Source organism: Tripterygium wilfordii, chromosome 1 (genome assembly GCF_013401445.1).
Source record: "Tripterygium wilfordii isolate XIE 37 chromosome 1, ASM1340144v1, whole genome shotgun sequence".
In the NCBI taxonomy this organism is placed as follows: Eukaryota; Viridiplantae; Streptophyta; class Magnoliopsida; order Celastrales; family Celastraceae; genus Tripterygium; species Tripterygium wilfordii.
The window spans coordinates 151782-172862 of record NC_052232.1 but is presented as its reverse complement, the minus strand read 5'-3'; the positions used below and the strand labels follow the sequence as shown (position 1 = coordinate 172862).

General features: G+C 37.6%; 3 protein-coding genes across 4 annotated transcripts; all 3 read left to right on the top strand.

The window, feature by feature from the left end:
- Positions 1-8628: 8628 nt before the first annotated feature.
- Positions 8629-15926, top strand: LOC119999335 (nuclear export mediator factor Nemf). 2 transcript variants are annotated; one of them, XM_038846840.1, is made up of 14 exons: positions 8635-8882; positions 8984-9096; positions 9201-9297; positions 9389-9513; positions 10183-10720; positions 10893-11078; positions 11158-11451; positions 11850-12002; positions 12237-12391; positions 13156-13261; positions 13386-14255; positions 14733-14811; positions 14954-15307; positions 15431-15926. In XM_038846840.1, the coding sequence occupies exons 1-14, from the start codon at positions 8778-8780 to the stop codon at positions 15622-15624; spliced, it is 3369 nt and encodes a 1122-aa protein (XP_038702768.1). In that variant the 5' UTR covers positions 8635-8777; the 3' UTR covers positions 15625-15926. The 2 variants fall into 2 exon arrangements, with proteins under 2 accessions (XP_038702775.1, XP_038702768.1); XM_038846847.1 differs by lacking the exons at positions 14733-14811; positions 14954-15307; positions 15431-15926 and adding an exon at positions 14363-14566 and having other exon boundaries at positions 8629-8882.
- Positions 15927-16408: 482 nt separating this feature from the next.
- On the top strand, positions 16409-18127 carry LOC119999359 (stress-response A/B barrel domain-containing protein HS1). The gene is made up of 2 exons (XM_038846868.1): positions 16409-16605; positions 17727-18127. Exons 1-2 carry the CDS (start codon positions 16466-16468, stop codon positions 17914-17916), a joined length of 330 nt encoding a protein of 109 aa, XP_038702796.1. The 5' UTR covers positions 16409-16465; the 3' UTR covers positions 17917-18127.
- LOC120001907 (craniofacial development protein 1-like) lies at positions 18013-21065 on the top strand. The gene is made up of 7 exons (XM_038850432.1): positions 18013-18062; positions 18702-18719; positions 18826-18887; positions 19312-19436; positions 19531-19758; positions 19832-20014; positions 20299-21065. Exons 1-7 carry the CDS (start codon positions 18013-18015, stop codon positions 20659-20661), a joined length of 1029 nt encoding a protein of 342 aa, XP_038706360.1. The 3' UTR covers positions 20662-21065.
- Positions 21066-21081: the final 16 nt, after the last annotated feature.

Below are 21081 nucleotides of genomic sequence, written 5' to 3'. Positions count from 1 at the left end.
TCGTTGTCATAATTATTTTATTCTGATTTAAAAAAATTTGTTAGAAGGAAACTGAGATTTCAACTGAATAAGCGTAGAGAGAGTTCAGGAGATTTTGGAATTTGCAGCTTACACTTACGAAAAAATCTCAACCGTGTTTCTAACAACTACACACCAACCAGAGATAAGAACCATGTTTGTCCTACATTTTGAGGAAGAAGAAACTTCTCACGTCCAAGCATATAGGAGCACTAACAATATGGCGATTGTTAGCCATTTTTTCTCAGTCAAAAGCACAAGGCCTACAATCCAGGAGAGGGACAGGATGTACATTCTGAATACTTCCACATCCATCTTGAAGAAGAAGCACGACCTAAGATTTTGACCATGTGCCCATTATCATGAAGAAGTTGCGGTTATGAAGAATTTTGACCTAACAACAAACAAGAAGATCGTTTCCCACGATCTTCCACAACAGAACATGTCCAGATTGTGCTAAGAAAACATGAGATGAAGGTCTCCATGATCACTACAAAGGTTATAAAAAGAAGAAGAAGACAGATTCACACTAACCTCGCATCAAACATAGATTCCATGTCTACAAACTTTTACTGCTTTCTTAGGAAATAACTTCGGTCACTTATCTTTACAGTTAGCATGGCTCCGACCAACTAGTTCTTAACTTAACCTTTTACTTTTCAAGCCTCCGTGACTGTAGTCTCTGCGACTACATTTTTATTTTAGCTTGTAAAACACGCCTCAATACATTACAAGATATATTCTCAGTTAATAAAATTTCAGATACACGTATTCCAGTGATGTGTTGTTTTTCATTTTGTTCACATGAGTTCTTTCATTCCGTATTAATATTCCATCTCCTACTTTTCCCACTTGACATTAAACAAATACTAAGTCTCTTTCCCATAAGGTAATCTCGAACCAGCAGTCTTGCGTTCTCAGATTGCACAGATAACATTTGGTGAAAAGATAAGATTCAGTGCAAGAATCCTCATATCAAGAATCTTTGGACTGATAGCAAGTCTTGACACACCTGAACATATCATCATCATTCACAACCCAAACACCACTATCCCTAATGCCAAAAACAACTGATCTCCTGTACATCACAGAAGAGAGCAAGCAGTTATATGAATTTGACTTTATGCTAACAAAACATATACGAAGGATTTCCAAATAATCTTTTAATGAGTCAAATTAAAGCTATATATATGTATATATCGAACATTTTTTTTTGTCTCATTAAAAGCGATATATAGGAAAACTTACAACTACTATAAGCTGGGGGCATTCAGTTCCAATTAGTCAAAACTAATTTTAGTTATAATTAATCTAATTAAATACTAGTAAGTACACATAGGTTGGCTTGCACAATGTCAATTTTGAGCACTAGTGGCTGAGTCTGAGATATTAATTAGAGAAGAGGGACCAATGCTTCAATATTATAGTCTTTGGTGGAAGACGAGACGAAGGGTTTAAGGCATACTCGAGTAATAAAAATTAAAAATGATGAGCTATCCGATCCACTTGGGAAACTTGTTCAAAATTAGAAGCTAATTTATTAAACAAATTAATTAAGACCATAAACAACTCTTTATGCCTAACAATTAATCATTCTTGTCTCGATCAAGTGTTTCCATACCCAATGAACAATTGAATAACATAAAAGAAAAAAAAGGAATTTATTGGAGGTATAAAAATTGAGAGATAATGACAATGAGTTTGATCAATATATGTATATGTATATATATATATATATTTATGTAGGAGTCGTTCGGTGGTCTTCTAGTCAAAAGCAAATTAAGCCGGGTCTAGAGGATTTGTTGCAGGCGTTGACACACATATCCATTGGACGGTGGTCATGCAGACTTATGTACATGCACACAACACAAACTATATATATATATAGTAGTCTGATCTCTCTTTAATTTCCTCTTGTCATGCCATCAAAGTATTTGTATATATTTTTATCTTCTTCTACATTCTTGTTTTTATTCTTCTCTTGCTAGCTGAAGCGTCTTTGACCCAAAAACATATATTAATTTGACTAGCTTGTAGAATATTGTTGTAGTAATTAGCTAGGTCAGTCTGTATTTTCTTTAGTAGGTGCAACTTGCGTATAATGTTAGGTATAAAAATTGTATTGGGTTTGACTACATGCTTGTCTGTACATCACAAGAAACAGTGTCGTTGAGTATTGATCTACGTACAAATCCTTAAATTGAAACTTTGGTTATTTTTATGATCAGTCCTTGTCCAAGGTTTCTTTCCACACTTGTTCACACAACTTATATATGGGAAGCACTATCCCAACCCCCCTACTTTCAACCCCCCTACCTTCTCTAGACTACTTTAATGACTTTTTCCAATCTCATCCGTTGAATGACTTTTCAATGGTTTGAAATTGTAAAAAAACATCACCTTTTGCTTAGTGGTCCTTGCATCGTAAAACTCGCCAGCCCCTTTTTTTGACCGTTCATGTATTCAATCCACCACTCTCTCATGGACTCCAACTCAATATATATTCTCTGTATAGGACAGAGAATATATTCTCTGACTATACATGTGTACATATATGGCTATAAATTGGACATACTTGTGCACCCGAATGGGTTCACTGTAGACATACTTGTGCAGCTGCATGGGCGACTCCGTATGGGAACGATTAGATGCGTACATGCACTCATATGGATTCATCAAATCTTCATCTGAGGCTTTTATTCATGTACTTGAATAAATTATTATCTATGTGTTACAAAATTATGAAATTAATATCAAAAAAATATAATTTCTCTTTTCTTTACACAAAAATTAAAAAAATAATAATAATTAAAAAAAGCAAACAAATAATCTTAATCAAAACATTTAAATTAATAAATGTATATATATATTCTCTGCCCTATATGTGTGTGTATGTATATATCTATATATATGTGTGTATGTATATGAGATCAGACATGATGAAAAGACATGACATGACAAGACAAATAGTGACAACCTAGGGGGAGGGGGTTTAAAATAGGGGGGGTTTGTTTATCAATTTCCCTTATATATATGGTCATGGACAAGTTGTTTGGGAGGCCGGCAGAACTTACATTGTTAACGGTTATATATATAGAAAAATTATCCTATGTGGATCAAAAGTGTGGATCAACTTTGTGGTCCACATAGAAGAATTCCTATATATATATATATATATATATATGGCAATTACCGAGAAAGTAAAAGATGTGCATGAATTCATCTTTATAGCAAACGCACGCCTTCACTAAAAGTTTTTTACAAAGTTTAATTAAGATTAAACTTTAAAGCATCTATATATATACATGTCTCGGTGTTCCCTCATTGTCTTTCCCTAATTTTATAATTAAGTAACGTGACTATGTTGGTTTCTAACTCTACACACTTGATTGATGGCTTGATTACAAAAATATTAGGGATCCCAGTAAAAAACATCTCAGTCATCTCAGTAGTGGATGTGTCACTCTCTGGTTCAATCATAAGGTTTTGTGGGCCCCTACACTTACATCAATCAAGGGACAAGATCCACTATTGGGATAATTGAGATACTTTTTACTAGGATCCCTAACATTTTTGGCTTGGATTAACCACTAAATAATTAATTAAGCATTGCTAAGTAATATTACTTAATTGCTTTTCGAATGTCCTGTAGATCGAGTAGCCTAGGTAGCACGACGGACCTTGGTATGTGTGGGTTAGGCGGACATATACAAGCTTGATATATTTTGTGCTCAAGACTATATATATACATGACTCACAAGAGACATGTATATATTGAGATGTACTATCATCTCCGAAATTTAGCATGCAGAAGTGAGTCATGGGATGGGCCGACTCATGGGACTATGGGAGGGTTCTTTTCACACAAAAAAAAAGAAGAAAAAGAAAAAGAAAAACTAATTGCTTTTGGACATATATACAAGTACAGGCGTGTTGTTGGACCACTAAAAGGCCTCCACATGATGATAAGCTAGCATATATACTTAGTTGAATCATGTTTGGTTGATTTGATTGTTGAAATAGTGTTTTATGTGATCTCCTACTTAGTACATGCACCATTTTAACTATTTTCCAAAGATTTATACAAGAAGATCGATGACGACAATACTACGACTAAACATACCAGGATATCTTCTAGTTAACCGTCCATATATATATATATATATATATACATGCGTGTATACAGTTACGTTTTCATTTGGAAAATTGCCTAGCTATTACATTAACTCATACAACTATGACAATTAGTCATGAGTTATGATTATCTATCTATCACTAGATGCTCTGTAATAAGACATTTGTTGTGAGGGGACCAGTGATCCAATTCCTGCCTTAGTTTTCCGATCTTTTTATCTACAAAGACATCCTCAACTAATTTAAATTCTATTTTTTTTTTTAAAGCAGGAAAGTTTTATAACTAAAGCAATTAATCTGATTGGGATTATGGGTTGGGAGACTAATTAATTACTAGAATGAGGATATATATGAAGATGATGATTAGCATGAGAAAGTGTATAATGGATAATTAACTAGATCCAGTTTCGCAGCCTACAATGACCGTGAATTGTGATATGAAAAGATCCATATTCATTGCCATGACCTCAACCTCCACCTTTGTAATTAACCATTATTCCTTTTAAACCCTCTTTCGCTTCCTCGTTTATTCAATAACTTTCGTTATCCCTATTTTTCTTCCTCTTCTCTTTAGTTTATTTGATATTGTCCGCTCTTTAGGTTGTAAGTTCGAATGAATTTGTTCTATTGAGTCATCTCCTAATTACTTAAACTTAAAAAAAACACATAATTGGACCTTTATTTATATATTACTAAGTTGCGTTATGCCATGTGAGACTACAAGTCTTGACGTGCATTTCATTCCCATGATTACTACTTGCAAATGAAACACATGTGAAAAGCTTCAAAAAAAAGAAGAAGCCGTGTTGAATGTGAAGACAGATTGCATGGTTGGCGCTGGAGCTTTTGTTATATATTGCACAAACTTTTCAACTTCTACAAAGCTGGCTAGCATGCATGCATCACAAAACAAGCCTAGCTAGTAATTACACGTTGAGAAGATATATAAATAAACAAGTAAAAGTGATCAGTGAAACATATATTTTTATTGGGTGTTGAACTGTTCATGAAACTCCCAAAACAAACTAGTTAATTATATATATATATAGTAGTGGAAAACATACTTTCGTCTCCTTTCCATGAATTGGAGACACATTGTTTGGCTACAGCCCAGCATGCCATAATATTGATTAACTGGAATCTATTGAACTCCCATTCCCATGCAACCTTCAATTGTTTTCATTATCATAGATCCTGCTGTTAATTAAACTATTGCTTTTAACAAGACACCGCAATGTGAATGTTACAAGCCGTTTTGCTTTTAATTTGCATGCTATGGCTTTTAGTGGACGGACTATTTTTTAATCTAGAAAGATTGACATTAATTATGCAGGGTAATATTAATTAATCCGTGGATATATATATAAAGTTTGAACACCCATGTGTGCTATATATATCAAAGTATTGAGATAATAATTAAACAGTAGATTAGTTACCTTACCTGTTCAACAAAGGCAGCTTTGTGAATTAAGTATTACTCCCTCACTAATTGAGGGTCTAATTAATTATGGAGCAATCTATGGTAGAAATGTCACCCAGAGTTCTTTGGGGTTAAACCGTATGGACTCGGGAGATTTTGAGTTCGATTTTCATCGGAAGCAATATCTTTGTGACCATGCGATGAGCTTTGACTTAATTTACCTTGTCGTCAGGTGAAAACTTCTGCGAGCGCGGACCTAACGTCTAGAGTTTAGGCTCATATTTGATGTTCAAAGTGCACGCTTGTATAATGTCGTTTTCAGTTTAACAAAAAAAAGAGTTTAGGGGACATAAGGATTATAAAATGGTGAGGAGGACGACTAGAAAGGATCAAAGCACCATAATGAATGCGAAAGTATAGTCATAGCCTCATAGGGATGTGGGTAGGGATGACAATTCGTGCCCGACCCACTCCGACCAGCCCCGATCCGCACGGATTTTCTCCGATCCGAGACTTGTGCGGGGCGGAGATGTGGGCACAAATTTTCAACCCGGGCAGGGGCTGGGCTGGGCTGGGGCTAGTATACCTCCCGCTCCGACCCGACCCGCCCAGCACCCCGCTCCGCAATACATGTTTATGTACATAATATATATATATATATATTTATATAAGATTTCTTTTATAATATAGATAAATATTTGTTTATCTAAACATATATTAATTTGATATTTTATTAAAATCAAAGTAATCCCCAAACTTCTTTAATAAGTCTTAAATCTAAGTACTTAAACATTAAAACCCTATACATAATATTTACAATACTCCTATACTCTTAATTAGATTGATTATTGAATAAATATTGATAAAAACATAAAACCCTAATTCTTAAATTAAATATAGTCTACTCCTAATTCAATTGAAGTGATGTTGATAAAAAATAATTTAAGATCCCTAAACCCTAATTTAAATTGACTTGATTTGAACACATTGATTCTAATATAGTAATAAACTAATAATGTCAAAATAGAGATTTGAATGCTTAGTTTTAATCCAATATAAATAATCCCTAAACCCTAAGCACTAAATAATCCATGAACCCTAAACCCCTAAACCTAAGTTCTAAATAATTCATAAACCTTAACCCCTAAACCTGAGCGCTAAACCCTAAACCATATAATTAATCCAATATAAATAATCCCTAGACCATAAGTCAATCGAATTGATATTGATAAAAATATAGGACCCTAAAGCTTAAGTTAAATATGACCCTATACTCCTAAATCCTAATCTCCAAAACCCTAAAGGTCCTAAACCCTAAACCCCAAATCCCTAAAGACCCTAAACCTCTAAACCCTAAAGGTCTTAAACCCTAAACCCCAAAACCCTAAAGACCCTAAACCCCTAAACCCGATAGGCCTTGAACCCTAAACCTAAGCACTAAACCCTAAAGCCATAATATGACTCTCTACTCATTAATGTTGATAAAATCTTTAAGACCCTAAGATTTTATAAAATAAAGTATAAAATTAAACAATTTTAAACTATAGATGTGTATAATATAAATTTTAAAATCAATACCATTAAGTAAAACTAAAATTATTTAATGGTGTTAAAAATATAATAGGTGGTATGTAAAGATAATAATTTAATTAGTTGACAAGTGAAATATGAAAATAGCTTTGGTTTGTTGGTTAGTTTATTACTTTCCCACTTAGAAGTCCCATGTTCGAATCTTAGAATGTGCAATTTAATTTTACAATTTTAAAAAATGTTTAGTAAGGGCGCGGGGCGGGGACGGGGAGTAAAAATCGCCCTGACATGGGGGACGGGACAGGACGCGGGGCGGGGGCGGGGGCGGGACGGATCAAGATGCTGTCCTATCAAGCCCATCTATTGTACGGGACATGGGCTGGCCAAATTTCGGCCCACCAGCCTCTTCACGATCCATCGCTGAGTATGGATTGATTTTGATTTCGTTTACGAAATAATGAGGAAGAGCTTTAGTGACACTCCATTTTTTTTATAAAGACACTCTTGGTTAATGATACCCCTAAAAATTTAAGATTTTACTAATCACACCCAAAAATAAGCAAAAGCTCAAAATCTCAAACAATTTTCACACACCCCAAGCTCACTAGCTCTGTTGTCCGTCAATCTCCGCTGATAAATGTCGCCGGAAAAAGTTGCAACACCCCTCCATTGACCATCTTTGTGAGATCCTGGCCATGGATACCAAAGTAACCAAACACACGAATGCTAGGTTGGGCGATTTCGGTTTGGCTCGTATGCTTGATCTCGATCAATCAACTACCTCCACAAGAGTGATTGGGACGGTAGGATACATGGCGACGGAGATGGTTAGAACCGGGCTTGCATCAACTCCGACCGATGTCTATGGTTTTGGTGTATTAGTCCTAGAGGTAGTATGTGGTCGGAGACCGATTGAAGACGGTAAACCGGGCTTAACGGAGTGGCTATGGAGACTAATGGAAAGAGGAGAACCAGTTTTTGCTTTGAATGATAGGATAAAGGGTAAGGGTGTATATAGTGAAGAAGCAGAGAGGGTTTGTTGTGAAGAAGCTGTTCGTGATACCCTTACCCATAAGTCTCTATGCTCTTCTTCGTCCACTTCTTCTTCTTGTCTCCGACTGAGGGCGAATCCTTCTGCAGCTTCTCCTCTACTCGCGGCTTCTTCTCCACCGTCGTCGTCGATTTCTCGATGATGATAAAACAGCGTTCTAGATTTCTGGTTCAGAACTTCACTCTGTTTTGTTCATGTTGAGTGAGTGGGGTGTTATCAGTTGGGCTCTGAAAGAAGACACGGTGAATGCAAAGTCAATTATAATCGGGGTACAGTGGGGTCTGACTAAATTTTCTCAATAAAAAATTAGGGACAAATCTTCAGCCCACGGGCCTCCTCGCGATCTAAGTCTGATTGTGGATCGGGCCTTCTGCTTCATCAAGTCGGACATATCTTCAGCCCACGGGCCTCATGACGATCCACCTCTGATTGTCGAACCTACTACAAAGTCGAGAAGAAGCTGAAGCGGGGGCGACAATGGTTGCCGAGAGCTACGGAGAAAAACATCGTCTGGTCCAATTACAATTACAGATCGACGAAGCGTGGAGCGTCTTCATAGGCAGCGCAGCTCTAGAGACAGAGAGAAGACGAAGAGAGGGGAAGAGGTACTGAAAGACTAAAGACATGGTCAAGGTGCGCATGAACACGGCCGATGTGGCCGCGGAGGTCAAGTGCCTCCGCCGGTTAATCGGCACGCGTTGCTCCAACGTCTACGATCTCTCTCCCAAGGTTTGGATTCGGATAGCTCATCTTATCAAAATTCCTTTTGCAGTTTGTTCATCGTAATGGAATCACTCATTTCGTTTTTCTGCTGATTGTGATGTTTGCAGACTTACGTGTTCAAGTTGATGAACAGCAGTGGAATGACGGAGTCCGGTGAGAGCGAGAAGTTTCTGCTGCTGATGGAGAGCGGCGTTCGCCTCCATACCACCGCATATGTTCGGTAAGGGTTAAACCGTTCTCTGTTTCAATTTTCGTTTCTTTTCATTGCATTCCTGGGCTTATTTGCATTCGTATATTCATGTTCGTGGGAGTGTACACTTGTAGGGACAAAAGTAATACTCCCTCTGGTTTTACTCTAAAATTAAGGAAGCACATACGTACCAGAAGACTTGAGGATGTGCGGCAACTTGGATACGATAGGGTATTTAAACATGAATCCTATTTTCTGTGCTAAATGCTTATGATTAGCTTCTTATTGTGTAATTTTTGTATGCCTTCTCTCTCTCTGTCAGATTGTTCTCTTCCAATTTGGGCTGGGTGCTAATGCGCATTATGTTATCTTGGAGCTGTATGCTCAAGGAAATATAATCCTTACTGATTCGGAATTCACTGTTTTGACCCTTCTGCGGTCTCATAGGTAAGTGATTATGTTTTTTCTCGTTCTGATGGTTTCACTTGTGAGCACTGCTTTTTCCATGGTGGATGCATGTATGTGATGTATAAATCTTAGTGTGTAAGCATGGTTTATGATTGGGCTGCTTTGTTGTTGATAGTAAGCTGTCCCCTTTGCTATTTCCTCAGTCAGTACCTGGGATATCATATTAGATTATTTGCTTCCCTCTGTTTGATGTAGATGATTCGCGGGTTCCATCCAGAGTTCGACTATAAATGCCTATTCCCCAGTGATTTTTTATATCTCAGATCGTAGGCCTTGCCTTGGGTGTTTTGCATTGGATGCACATCAATTGAATGAACCGTATGTTTGTGCCTGCAGACTTTAGAAGTTTAAAGCCTTTGGTACTTCCATGGGAAGTGAGTTATGGAGTATTCATTGCTTGGATTTGAGGTTTAGTTAGATCTTTTGGCATCGCTCTTTTTTTTTTTGCTTGGTGTAGCTGAGTCACTTTGACTTTGCTGGGCTTTGTTCATGATCCACATCTTTAAGTTTTTGCGTTGTAACAATGCTATAGCCTATATGTTAGCACTTAATTGATAAGTTTTCTCTTGGTCATGTTTGTCAGCTCTTGATGAATCTCTCATGTCTATTTAAAATGGATCACAGAAATATTTTTTAATTACATATCAGGGATGATGACAAAGGGTTTGCAATCATGTCACGACATCGTTATCCTGTTGAAATTTGCCGAGTTTTCGAGAGAACTACTGTTTCAAAGTTGCAGGGAGCATTTACATCTTTGGAAGAACTTGGGAATGATAAAGCAGCTAAGGTTCATGCTGACAGAAATAACTTGCCCGATAAACCCAAAGAAAAGCAGGGTAATGGGAAGGGTGGAAAGTCATCCGAGTCAAATAAAAATAAGAGTGATGGTAACCATTCCAAACAGGCCGCATTGAAAATGATTCTTGGGGAGGCATTGGGCTATGGGCCAGCACTTTCAGAGCATATTATATTAGATGCTGGCTTGGTTCCAAATATGAAAATTTCTAAAGACAACGAGCTAGATGACACTGCAATGCATTCTTTGGTCAAAGCTGTTGCAAAGTTTGAAGATTGGCTGCAGGATGTTATTTCGGGAGGGATGGTTCCTGAAGGATACATTTTAATGCAGAAAAAGACTTTGGGGAAACATGTTTCCCTACCTGAACCCACAGATGCTACCCAGGTAGCTATTTCAGTTGTATGTATTGTTTTTTTTCCCACATGCAGTAGGCGTGAGTAATTCTTTATCGTTTGTTTGATGGTCGTAAGGTAGCAGACATTGAGGTATGGAAATATATCTTAATCTTTCAAAATGCATTGTGCTGTTAAAAATGTTTTGCATCACCCACTTGCAGATCTATGACGAATTCTGTCCCATTTTATTGAACCAATTCAAGATGAGAGTGTATGTGAATTTTAAGACATTTGATGCTGCCTTGGATGAGTTCTACAGTAAAATTGAGAGTCAAAGAGTAGAACAACAGCAAAAATCAAAAGAGCATGTTGCTGTTCAAAAACTTAATAAGATTCGTCTGGACCAGGTGTGTGTTCTTATAGAATATTTTCCAACTTATTATTGTTATCATTTTTCAAGTATTGATGCATCAGTCAACGTGGTAGGAAAATCGTGTGCATACACTGAGGAAAGAAGTTGACCATTCTGTTAGAATGGCAGAACTGGTGGAATACAACTTAGAAGATGTGGATGCTGCTATATTAGCTGTACGTGTGGCTCTTGCAAAGGGCATGAGTTGGGAGGACCTTGCTCGTATGGTGAAGGACGAGAAAAAAAGGGGAAACCCTGTAGCGGGCCTTATTGACAAGCTCCATCTTGAAAGGAACTGCATTACATTGCTGTTAAGCAACAATCTTGATGATATGGATGATGAGGAAAAGACGCTTCCGGCAGATAAGGTACTACCTGTACATATTTTGGTCTTCGTTCTTGCTTTGTCTGGTGTGACGCTTTATTCAAGTATATACTGGATTTTTTTGAACAGATTGTACGACAATCTTTTTGGTAGCAATGTCTGTTATTGCTAATGTATTGCTGTGTGATGACTTTCGAATGGATCAAAAGCGATTGCACTATTTGGTATCTTATGATGGCAGCAACTGTTTTTCATTTCTATGCTCGCATTTTTGTTGCTACCATCTCTGTGGAAATGATGATTCTTTGGACAATGTATACTTCCCTTTCATGCATTCTCTAATTTCTGACTCGTTTGTGCAACTGTAGAAAAGAAGTATCAGCTGAAACTCATACAGTCAGAATCGGTAGTTACTGTCATTGTTTTTCTTTCATTTTTTAGGTTGAAGTTGATTTGGCACTTTCAGCCCATGCCAATGCTCGAAGGTGGTATGAACAGAAGAAAAAACAAGAAAGCAAAGAGGAAAAGACTGTTAAAGCCCATGAAAAGGCTTTTAAAGCAGCTGAGAGAAAGACCCGTCTCCAATTATCCCAGGTGGCTTAACATCAGAGTTATTTTCCTTGACTTTGCAGCATACGCCCTTTATTTTGACCATCAAATTTTAGTTAGGTGAATGCTGCCAATAATTTCATACAGTTTAATGTTTTAATTAGTTGAAAATGTCTACTAAACAGGTGTCCGTCTGTGTGTGTGTCAGTGTGTACTACTATTTTTGTTTGTTTGAACTGGAATAGTTATTGCTTAAGATTCAATGCATTTCCTGTGCAGGAAAAAACTGTTGCCACCATTTCACATATGCGCAAAGTTCACTGGTTTGAGAAATTTAACTGGTTCATCAGCAGTGAGAACTATTTGGTTATCAGTGGACGTGATGCTCAGCAAAATGAAATGATAGTCAAACGTTATATGTCTAAAGGAGATCTGTAAGTAGATCTTATGTGAATTTTATCTAATTTCATTGCTAGCTTTTGTAAAAAGAAAAAAATAGAGGTTAACTGTAAAGCTGGTGGTACATGGACTTTCGGCATAATTAAGTGAGAATGATTTTTCAAAGTTATGATTTTCTAGAAGAGAAATACATGTGAAAAATGATTTCTTTTTCCCTTGCATTGTGCTTCCACCCATTTATGGTATTTCATTAAGTTTTTTTGTTCTTTTCTGGTAAATGATAAACTTATCACCGAACAGTTAATAATATACAACCTCTCAAAGCGTGAGCATGGCAAAGTTCATACTGACCATTATTTTTCATTATTTTTAATCTGTTTCAAAGTACTGTCTCCTAAGACATATTTTCTTGTCTTCCTTTTTTCTCTTGAAACTTTGTTTTTCAAGTTGTCTTGCTAATGTAATTAATGCAACTATGAGCTGGCCTAGAATACAACTAAGGTGCAATCATTGGTCTGAAAACACATACAGGGTATCATTTTTGTGGTTGTTTTTTACAAGTTGTTTTAGGCAGAAAATTGTTGTGAACTGTTATATACTAGAGTTCTTCATTTTGCTTTTCCAAAATTAAACATTCCTCAATGACGTCCGTAGTTTTTGTTTTTGTTTGTTTGTTTGTTTGTGTTTTTTTTTTTCATGCTGATATTTCTTCTATTATTTGGTTTATGGTGAAGGTTAAAATATAATTTGAATGAAAGCTTAAGGCATTTTCTGTTTATGATGATTGATAATGGAACAGTTATGTCCATGCTGAACTTCATGGAGCGTCCAGTACGGTGATCAAGAATCATAGACCTGAACAGCTTGTTCCTCCTCTCACACTGAACCAAGCAGGATGTTTCACTGTATGTTCCCACACTCTGATTGCATTTTTTGTATTTGATTGCCCGGTGGTGAGCAGCATATTGCATCAAATATCATTGTCCTTGACCCAAGATTGTTGTTTATAATTTGCATTTTCTCTTGTAGGTTTGCCATAGTCAAGCATGGGATTCCAAAATTGTTACTAGTGCTTGGTGGGTTTATCCTCACCAGGTTAGTAAAACTGCTCCTACAGGAGAATATCTTACAGTTGGGAGTTTTATGATTCGGGGGAAGAAGAATTTTCTTCCTCCACACCCTCTTATTATGGGTTTTGGGTTGTTATTTCGTTTGGATGAGAGCTCGTTGGGGTCACATTTGAATGAAAGGAGGGTAAGGGGTGAAGAGGAAGGGACAAATGATGTTGAAGAAAGTGATCATCTTAAAGAAATTTCTGACTCCGAGTCAGAGCAGGAAGTTCTGGATGGAAAACTTCATGAAGAATTAAAGGGCAGTTCTGAGGTCAAATCTGATTATGGTGACTTGTCTATCTTTGATGCTAAAGAAGCAATAGATTTACATGAGAATCCCATCCAAGGCGAAACCACAAGCTTGAATGGTGGTGGAAAGGAGAATATTTCTGGTATTGCTGTAAATGATATTGCCTCAGTAAGCCCACAGCTTGAGGATCTCATGAATAGAGCTCTGGGGCTTGGTTCTTCTGCAAATGCATCTGCTAGAAATTATGATCAAGCTTTTCAGGCTGATACGGCTGAGAAACAGCTTGACCATCAAGAAGGGAATGCTCAAGAGAGAGATAAGCCCCATATTTCAAAAGCTGAAAGAAAAAAGTTGAAGAAAGGTCAACCAAGTAGAGTTACAGAAAATTTTGAGCAAGAAAAGGAAGAAAATGTTAAAAATAATAAGCCATGTGGTGGAAAAGTCAGTCGTGGGCAGAGAAGTAAACTCAAGAAAATGAAGGAGAAGTATGCTGATCAAGATGAGGAAGAAAGGAACATTCGGATGGCTTTACTGGCTGTGAGTACAAGAACTTGCAGTTTTTTATTTCTATTGTTTGGTGCATCAATGTTCTTCTACCCTTCTGTTGATGATTGTTTCCTTTAGCTAATATGTTTATCTTGCAGCAAAAGGTATGCGTAGCAAATGCTATATTTTTTGGGAATGCATATATCTTTTCCAGTTTGCTGCATTATCGGAATATATTGTCAAAGGCAGTTAGCTAGCTTCCAGAGGGCACAAACCATTATGGTTTTATTTTAACATGCTCATGGATTTCAACTAAATCAAGAAAAAAGTACCCAGTACGAGATGAAATAAATTGAGATGTTTTGATATGCTGCACATTTAGGACATCGTTCGTGTTGATTCACTGAAATGGTTCCATTGTCAATATACCCTTCAGGGGAGTATTGATTTAGTTTCTTGGTATGCTCACCACAAAAAGAAGTTTCTTCACGTTTTCACTCGAAAACTGACAGCACTCTTGAATTTCAGTCTGCTGGAAATGCACGGAAGGATGGTGACACAAGCAATGGAGATGCAGTTGCAGTAGATGGGAATAAACCTGCTCCTGGTATGCTGTCTAAGCTATTTTAGCGGTTGAAATTGTAGCGGATGATTTGATCATTATTACACGTGCACACACTTGTTAGTTTGCCGTGCATTTTGTGATCACATAACTTAAAGGGGCTTCATGATTTCCTTTGATGTGGCAGGTTCCGAAGATGCTCCAAAAATATGTTACAAATGTAAAAAGGCCGGTCATCTGTCTCGGGATTGTCCAGAACATCCAGATGATTTTCGTGGTCATACCAATGGTGGAGCTGCAACCCTTGATGATGCAGATAATAGTACATCAGAGATTGACAGGGTTGTCATGGAGGAGGATGATGTTCATGAGATAGGTGAAGAAGAGAGAGGGAAATTAAATGACGTGGATTACTTGACAGGGAATCCATTACTCAATGACATTCTCTTGTATATTGTGCCTGTCTGTGGTCCCTATAGTGCTGTGCAATCGTACAAGTACCGCGTTAAGTTGATTCCTGGCACTGCAAAGAAAGGAAAAGGTACGGGATTAATTGGGTGTGTCTTAAGAATTTTGTTAATCTCACTTGGAATTTCATAGTTGTTTTTTGTGTCTTCTAAGACTATTGATAAGTGATGACCGTTTGAGCTTCTCATTCTTGTAGCCGCAAAAACTGCCATGAACTTGTTTAGCCACATGCCAGAAGCGACAATTAGGGAGAAGGAATTGATGAAAGCATGTACAGATCCAGAGCTGGTTGCTGCTATCGTTGGGAATGTAAAGATCACAGCTGCAGGCCTCACACAATTGAAGCAGAAGCAAAAGAAAGGCAAGAAGAGTAACAAAGGTAGATCATAAGCGTGTCCATATAAAGAAAAGGCAAAGAGAAACTTTGTTCCCTTGCAATGGAGTCATAATTTTGTGATGGTATACCAGATGTAGAGCTTATCTGAAAATGAAAGGACATTGAATGGGTGAAGATTAAATATTGCATAGCAAGGAATGTCTCAAGTACATGAAATCAACTTCTGTACCCAGAAAATAGTTATGCTTGAATTGCTCCGTGTTTAACCTATGTGTATGGCAAAAGCTAGGCATCATGGACTAGAAATATTGCTTTGAACTATTGGTGGTTGAAAGGCAAACTTAATATCTTACATGCATACTTTGTTGGCAAATTGAGAGATGAACGATGGTGGGTCGGAAGAAACACGTTTTGCCAGTTCCAACACGGGCAGGGGATGTTGAACTTGTATATATTCTGCTACCTCCACACGTACATTCAAATGCATGATTTGAAACTTGAAAAACCTTGGTCCATGCCTGAAACACCCACATTCGTGAGTATTGTCTTATGACCCACCATTGGCACATGGGTGCTGAATGCGCATGGAAATGATCCAACTTGCATCTGTGAATAATATGTCAAAGCATGGCTGGAACTCGAAGGAACTAAATTTGGATAGCTTAATTTCAGTTCGGAATTCCTGGCATATTATCCCGTCCATTGACATGGTGCGGCCCATTTCATTTTGATTGATTGATCTGTTGGCCTTTTGTAATCAAGAATGAAAAAAAGGAAATGCCATTAAAACGGCGACGTTTTAGAAAGGAATCATTAAGGTTGACTGATAGAGGCAAAGTGGGTACTCAGCCACAGAAAGGAAAACAAACAGGAGAAAGACGAAGAGGGAGAGAGATGGAAGAAGCGGAGGGAGTGGTGAAGCACGTAGTGCTGGCCAAGTTTAAAGAAGAAATGACAGATGATCAAATTGACCAACTCATCAAAGGCTACGCTGATCTTGTCAATCACGTTGAACCCATGAAGTCCTTCCACTGGTGCCTACTCTCTCATCCTTGTTATTTCCGAGTTTTTTCTTATTGTTTTCTTTGATTTTAGTGTTGATCTAGTCTTTTCTTTGCATAATTATTAAATCAGTTGATTCCATCTTTTATTATTACTACCCAAAATAGTTTAAGGGTATCCAAGAATCAATATCTGTTTTTATAACCCTATTGAATGCTTACCGATCCTTGAATGAGGTTTCCAGTTCTACTGCGAAGTTTGTTGAATTCTGAGCAGTATGGATTTAATGGTAGTTTCGTTCATCTGGAGGGATTAATTTAAAGATGAGAGTCCGAGGGATTCACTTGAGCAAGTTTGGTTGCTTGTAGAAATTCTCCAATGGTTAGATCTAGGATGACATCTCTCTTAAAGGTCACAATCTTTTCGCTGTTTTTTAGTTGTAAAGAGGAAATTTTGTTGACTTTTCATCTAAGCTAACTTCACTAGTGATTTTGGTGTGCTTTGTAGATAAATGCCTATTGTCAAAGCTGGCCTTTGTTAGTGCACATATAGTTAACAGATTTGAGCTTTAAGACCAAACTGTGTCTCACTAACATAGTAACATGCCATACCAGCAATCTTACTAATATTTTACTTACCAAAAAAAAGAAAAGTGTCTCACTAACATGGTAGTAGTATTGTAGTAATGTTAGTAAAGTTGAAATCAGTTTTTTGAAGTCTGAAGTCAGTACTGTATTAAGATAGCTGGTTCTATTGAACATGTCAGTGATTCTCTTTCCGAGTTCAACACATAGATTGAACCTGGTTGATTACAGTATTGGTCATTACCTGGTGTTGACGTTTCGTTGCGATTTGTATCTTGCCGTGCATTATTTGCGTCTTTAAAAACATGTGGCTAGTTTTAGCAAACTAACTTTCCTGTCATGTTACATATAAACCACTTTTGTAACAAGGTAAGTTCCATTAATGAAAATAATGCATTTCCCATTTTGGATTCTCTCCACTTTATTTTCCCTGGGTCACGGATGGTAAAATTCTTTGAATACCTCCAATATTAGTCATTTACATGTTAAATCAATTTGTGAGGGTGAATTTAGTCGTTTGAGGTTTCATGGTTTAGATGTATGTATAATGTATTAATAATTGATGACAGGGGCAAGGATGTGAGTGCTGAGAATATGCATCAAGGATTCACCCATGTCTTTGAATCTACTTTCGAGAGTACAAAGGGAGTTGCAGAGTATGTAGCTCATCCTGCTCATGTTGATTTCGCAAACAAGTTCTTAGCAAGTACGGAGAAGGTCGTTGTGATCGATTACAAACCTACTACTGTCCGTTCTTGAATTGGATGAGTACATCATACTATGATGAATTATCCTCTTTGAAAGGATGGTTTGTGTTGTGGAAACATCTTGGGTGATTTGTGTATTCCATAAATAATGGCAAATGAGATTGTTGGAAATAAGTTGTTACTTCCTGACTTGTTTTGGTTAGCCTATGTTTGAGCTATTTGACATATCTGTGGTGTATAATTTGTTTTACACAACGCTCCTACACTTGTACTTGCTGACTGCAATGGCTAATCCCTTCATGCAGCATACATGATACAACATACAGTCAAATACTTATCTTCGTATTCACGGGGGTTAAGTGTCGGATGATCATCGGAATTGAAAATGGTGAGTTGAAAGGTAATTGTTGATATGTTATATGGTATTCGTAAGAACTTATGAGATTACATAATATAGAATTATTTTTCAAAATAAAAGAAAGAATTATAGATGAAAAAGATAAGAATTGGCAACTGAGAAAGTTCATCTCTGCGCTGAAGATAATCAATCATGCTGTGCAAATAAGAGAGAACTAAAAAAGGCAATATATTGGTTAGGGGTAGAAACGACATTCACTCTCTACCCAAACCTCACGAAAGCTCCTTTTCGAAAAAGAAGAGAAGGCTCTTGTAAACATCGGATTCGAGTATATGAGACTGAGACGTACATCGGATTCGCATTCGCAACCTTCTCTCCTCTTTATTGATTTCACTTCCGATCTCTTCTCCCACGACTGTGAGTTTGTTGTTCTTTCATTTTTTGATTTCTTCGGTTATATCATTCAATTGTTGAAATAGTTGTGTTAATCTACGTGCGTGGTCTTTGGATTGTCAATTTATACAGAAGAATAGCAAAAGTTGTCATCTTTGGATTTTAATATTGAATGGTTGTATTTATTTATTACTTCTTTTGCTTGTTCAGATTAGGTCTCAAATGGGTCTCATCAGCAGGAGCCTATCTCCCAACAAAGGAATCCAATCCTGGTAACAAAATTATGCTTACTTGTTGCTCCGGAAAGAGTATGTTTCAATTGGAAAGAGTATGTTTCAAGCAAGGGAATCCTGGTTACGGAATTATTATATTTATTATATGTGTGTTTATATATTTCAAGCCAGCCAAAAAGAAACAGTTGGAAGGAATCATTAATTGCTAGGCTAGGCTTGTAATTTTTGTGTAAATGTCAGTGCCAATAGAAAGAATTCTTGTTTTGCTCTCTTGCCAGTCATTTTTACCGCGATGGGAGCTTTTACTTTTGCATGTGCTTTTCTTTCTTTCTAATAGCGAAAGCCTTACCATTATGGACTTAAACTTTTTTCCTAGTAATTTTTTCTGGGTTGTGCCTCCTTGATGCCTTATTTACTCAATGTGTTTCATGATCAAAAGGGCTTGTTTTTCCCTTTTATATAGGTCTGACTGCCCGGGTGGAAGCTTTGTGGGAGCGAATGAATAAGGGAATACATAATAAAACTGCCACACCCTTCGTAGACAAGCATAATTCGGCTGTGAATATAACTGCAGAGAAGAAGTCTGATGTGAGGATTACTCATCTTTTACTGTTTTTGACGTAATTATCTGGTTGTAAGTTACTCTTTGACATGATTTCTTATTTTCATTCAATTTTCACAGAATTGGATGAGATATTTGGGCCTGGTGCCTAAGGAGGCAACATCCTCTGGGCTGGAGAGACAACAGCAGGGAACTGGTGTGATTCAGCTTGGCACCAGTGATGAAGAGAAGAAAGTTACTGCTTTGTGGGAGCAAATGAATAGAGGAGTATCTAATAAGACTCTCAAGCCATCTTCAAATAAGACTGGTCCAACTGTAGATAATATAACTTCAGAAAGACCATCTGATGTAAGGAGCTTCTGTATGTTCTTTCCTTTTGTAGTGGAATTATTTATATGATACCCGAGGAATCATTTCACAGAATTGGAGGTCATATCTTGGCCTGTCCCCCAAGAGGGCTAGAACCCTTGAGGAAGATGCATTGCAGAAGGGACCAAGTGATGTGCAGAATGGCACCAGTGACGAGGCCAAGAGACTTGCTGCTGCTGCTCTTGCAGCAGTTAAGGATGCTCCAGTTGCTGCATCAAATAGGGGTAAAAGTGAGGTATGCCACGCAATGCACTCAACATTTTCTCTCCTTGCACTGGCTATTTGGGTGTATCATGTTATCACATCATTTGGATTAACTCAACATTCATCTCATGGTCATGAGTTATTCCAGTTAGGGTAGTCTATTTTAGCTGTGAGAATTGTTTCTTGAAGATATCTCTGTAACTGCAAGCTTGATTACATCTGAGCAGCTCACATGTTGTATGAGTCATCGAGATTGTTAAGATGCCCATGTAGTAGTGTGATGTATCTTATTTAAAAACAGCTTTCATTTTGCAGATTACAGAGGTTCGGGACTTTGCAGGACAAGAAATTGAATACAAGAAGCTTGTTGATGCGGACTCAAAGGAAGCATTTGAAAAGATCAAAGCTCCTGCAGCTTCTGCTGTTGATGCTGTCTTAGAGCAAATTAAGAAGAAACAAAAGCTCAGTGTCCTTGACAAGACGAAGAAGGATTGGGGAGAATACAAGGAGAACAAGGGAGTGGAAGAGGAGTTGGATGCTTACAAGAAGGGCTCAAACCAGTACCTGGAAAAAGTATCCTTCTTGCAACGAGCAGATGTCCGAGAATTTGAGAGGGAGAGAGATGCACGGTTGGCTCAACAAGCCAAGAGGAGAACAGACATGAGGGAGGATCCATGATTTTGTAATTGTCCTCCCCCGTGAAATTGTCATCGGTGGGAAGGCCAGAAATTAAGGAAGGAAAAGAAAATCCGAGTCGATTGGGGTTGAGAAGTTCCGCATCTCGCTGAGGTGCAGCCCTGCCACTTAGGAAAAGAGGATCAGAGGAGGATCATCTGAATAGTAGGTACCTTTTGGTCGTCTACGCACGATGCTTGGTTTCCTCGTCTGTATACCCTTACTATTCTTTAGTCCTGATGCGGCCCGGCTGCATAGGCATGAGGGATATTTCATATTAATCACCTCTATATTGGTCCACTGGTTAGGAATAAGAGTGTGCATTTGTCAAGCACAAATCCTGCAGGCAGGAGGCTTTGTAATAAGTTATTTTTGTGATGGATGAATGAACTAATGTGTTGCAAGTATGGGCAGGTGGGACCT

Bases quoted from the DNA above. Each gene is read 5' to 3' on its own strand.
- LOC119999335 (XM_038846840.1), top strand. From the start codon at position 8,778: ATGGTCAAGGTGCGCATGAACACGGCCGATGTGGCCGCGGAGGTCAAG. The intron at 8,883-8,983 runs GTTTGGATTCGG...TGATGTTTGCAG, and splicing joins TCTACGATCTCTCTCCCAAG to ACTTACGTGTTCAAGTTGAT. The intron at 9,097-9,200 runs GTAAGGGTTAAA...GTACACTTGTAG, and splicing joins CATACCACCGCATATGTTCG to GGACAAAAGTAATACTCCCT.
- LOC119999359 (XM_038846868.1), top strand. From the start codon at position 16,466: ATGGAAGAAGCGGAGGGAGTGGTGAAGCACGTAGTGCTGGCCAAGTTT. The intron at 16,606-17,726 runs GTGCCTACTCTC...AATTGATGACAG, and splicing joins CCCATGAAGTCCTTCCACTG to GGGCAAGGATGTGAGTGCTG.
- LOC120001907 (XM_038850432.1), top strand. From the start codon at position 18,013: ATGGCAAATGAGATTGTTGGAAATAAGTTGTTACTTCCTGACTTGTTT. The intron at 19,437-19,530 runs GTGAGGATTACT...CAATTTTCACAG, and splicing joins CTGCAGAGAAGAAGTCTGAT to AATTGGATGAGATATTTGGG. The intron at 19,759-19,831 runs GTAAGGAGCTTC...ATCATTTCACAG, and splicing joins CTTCAGAAAGACCATCTGAT to AATTGGAGGTCATATCTTGG.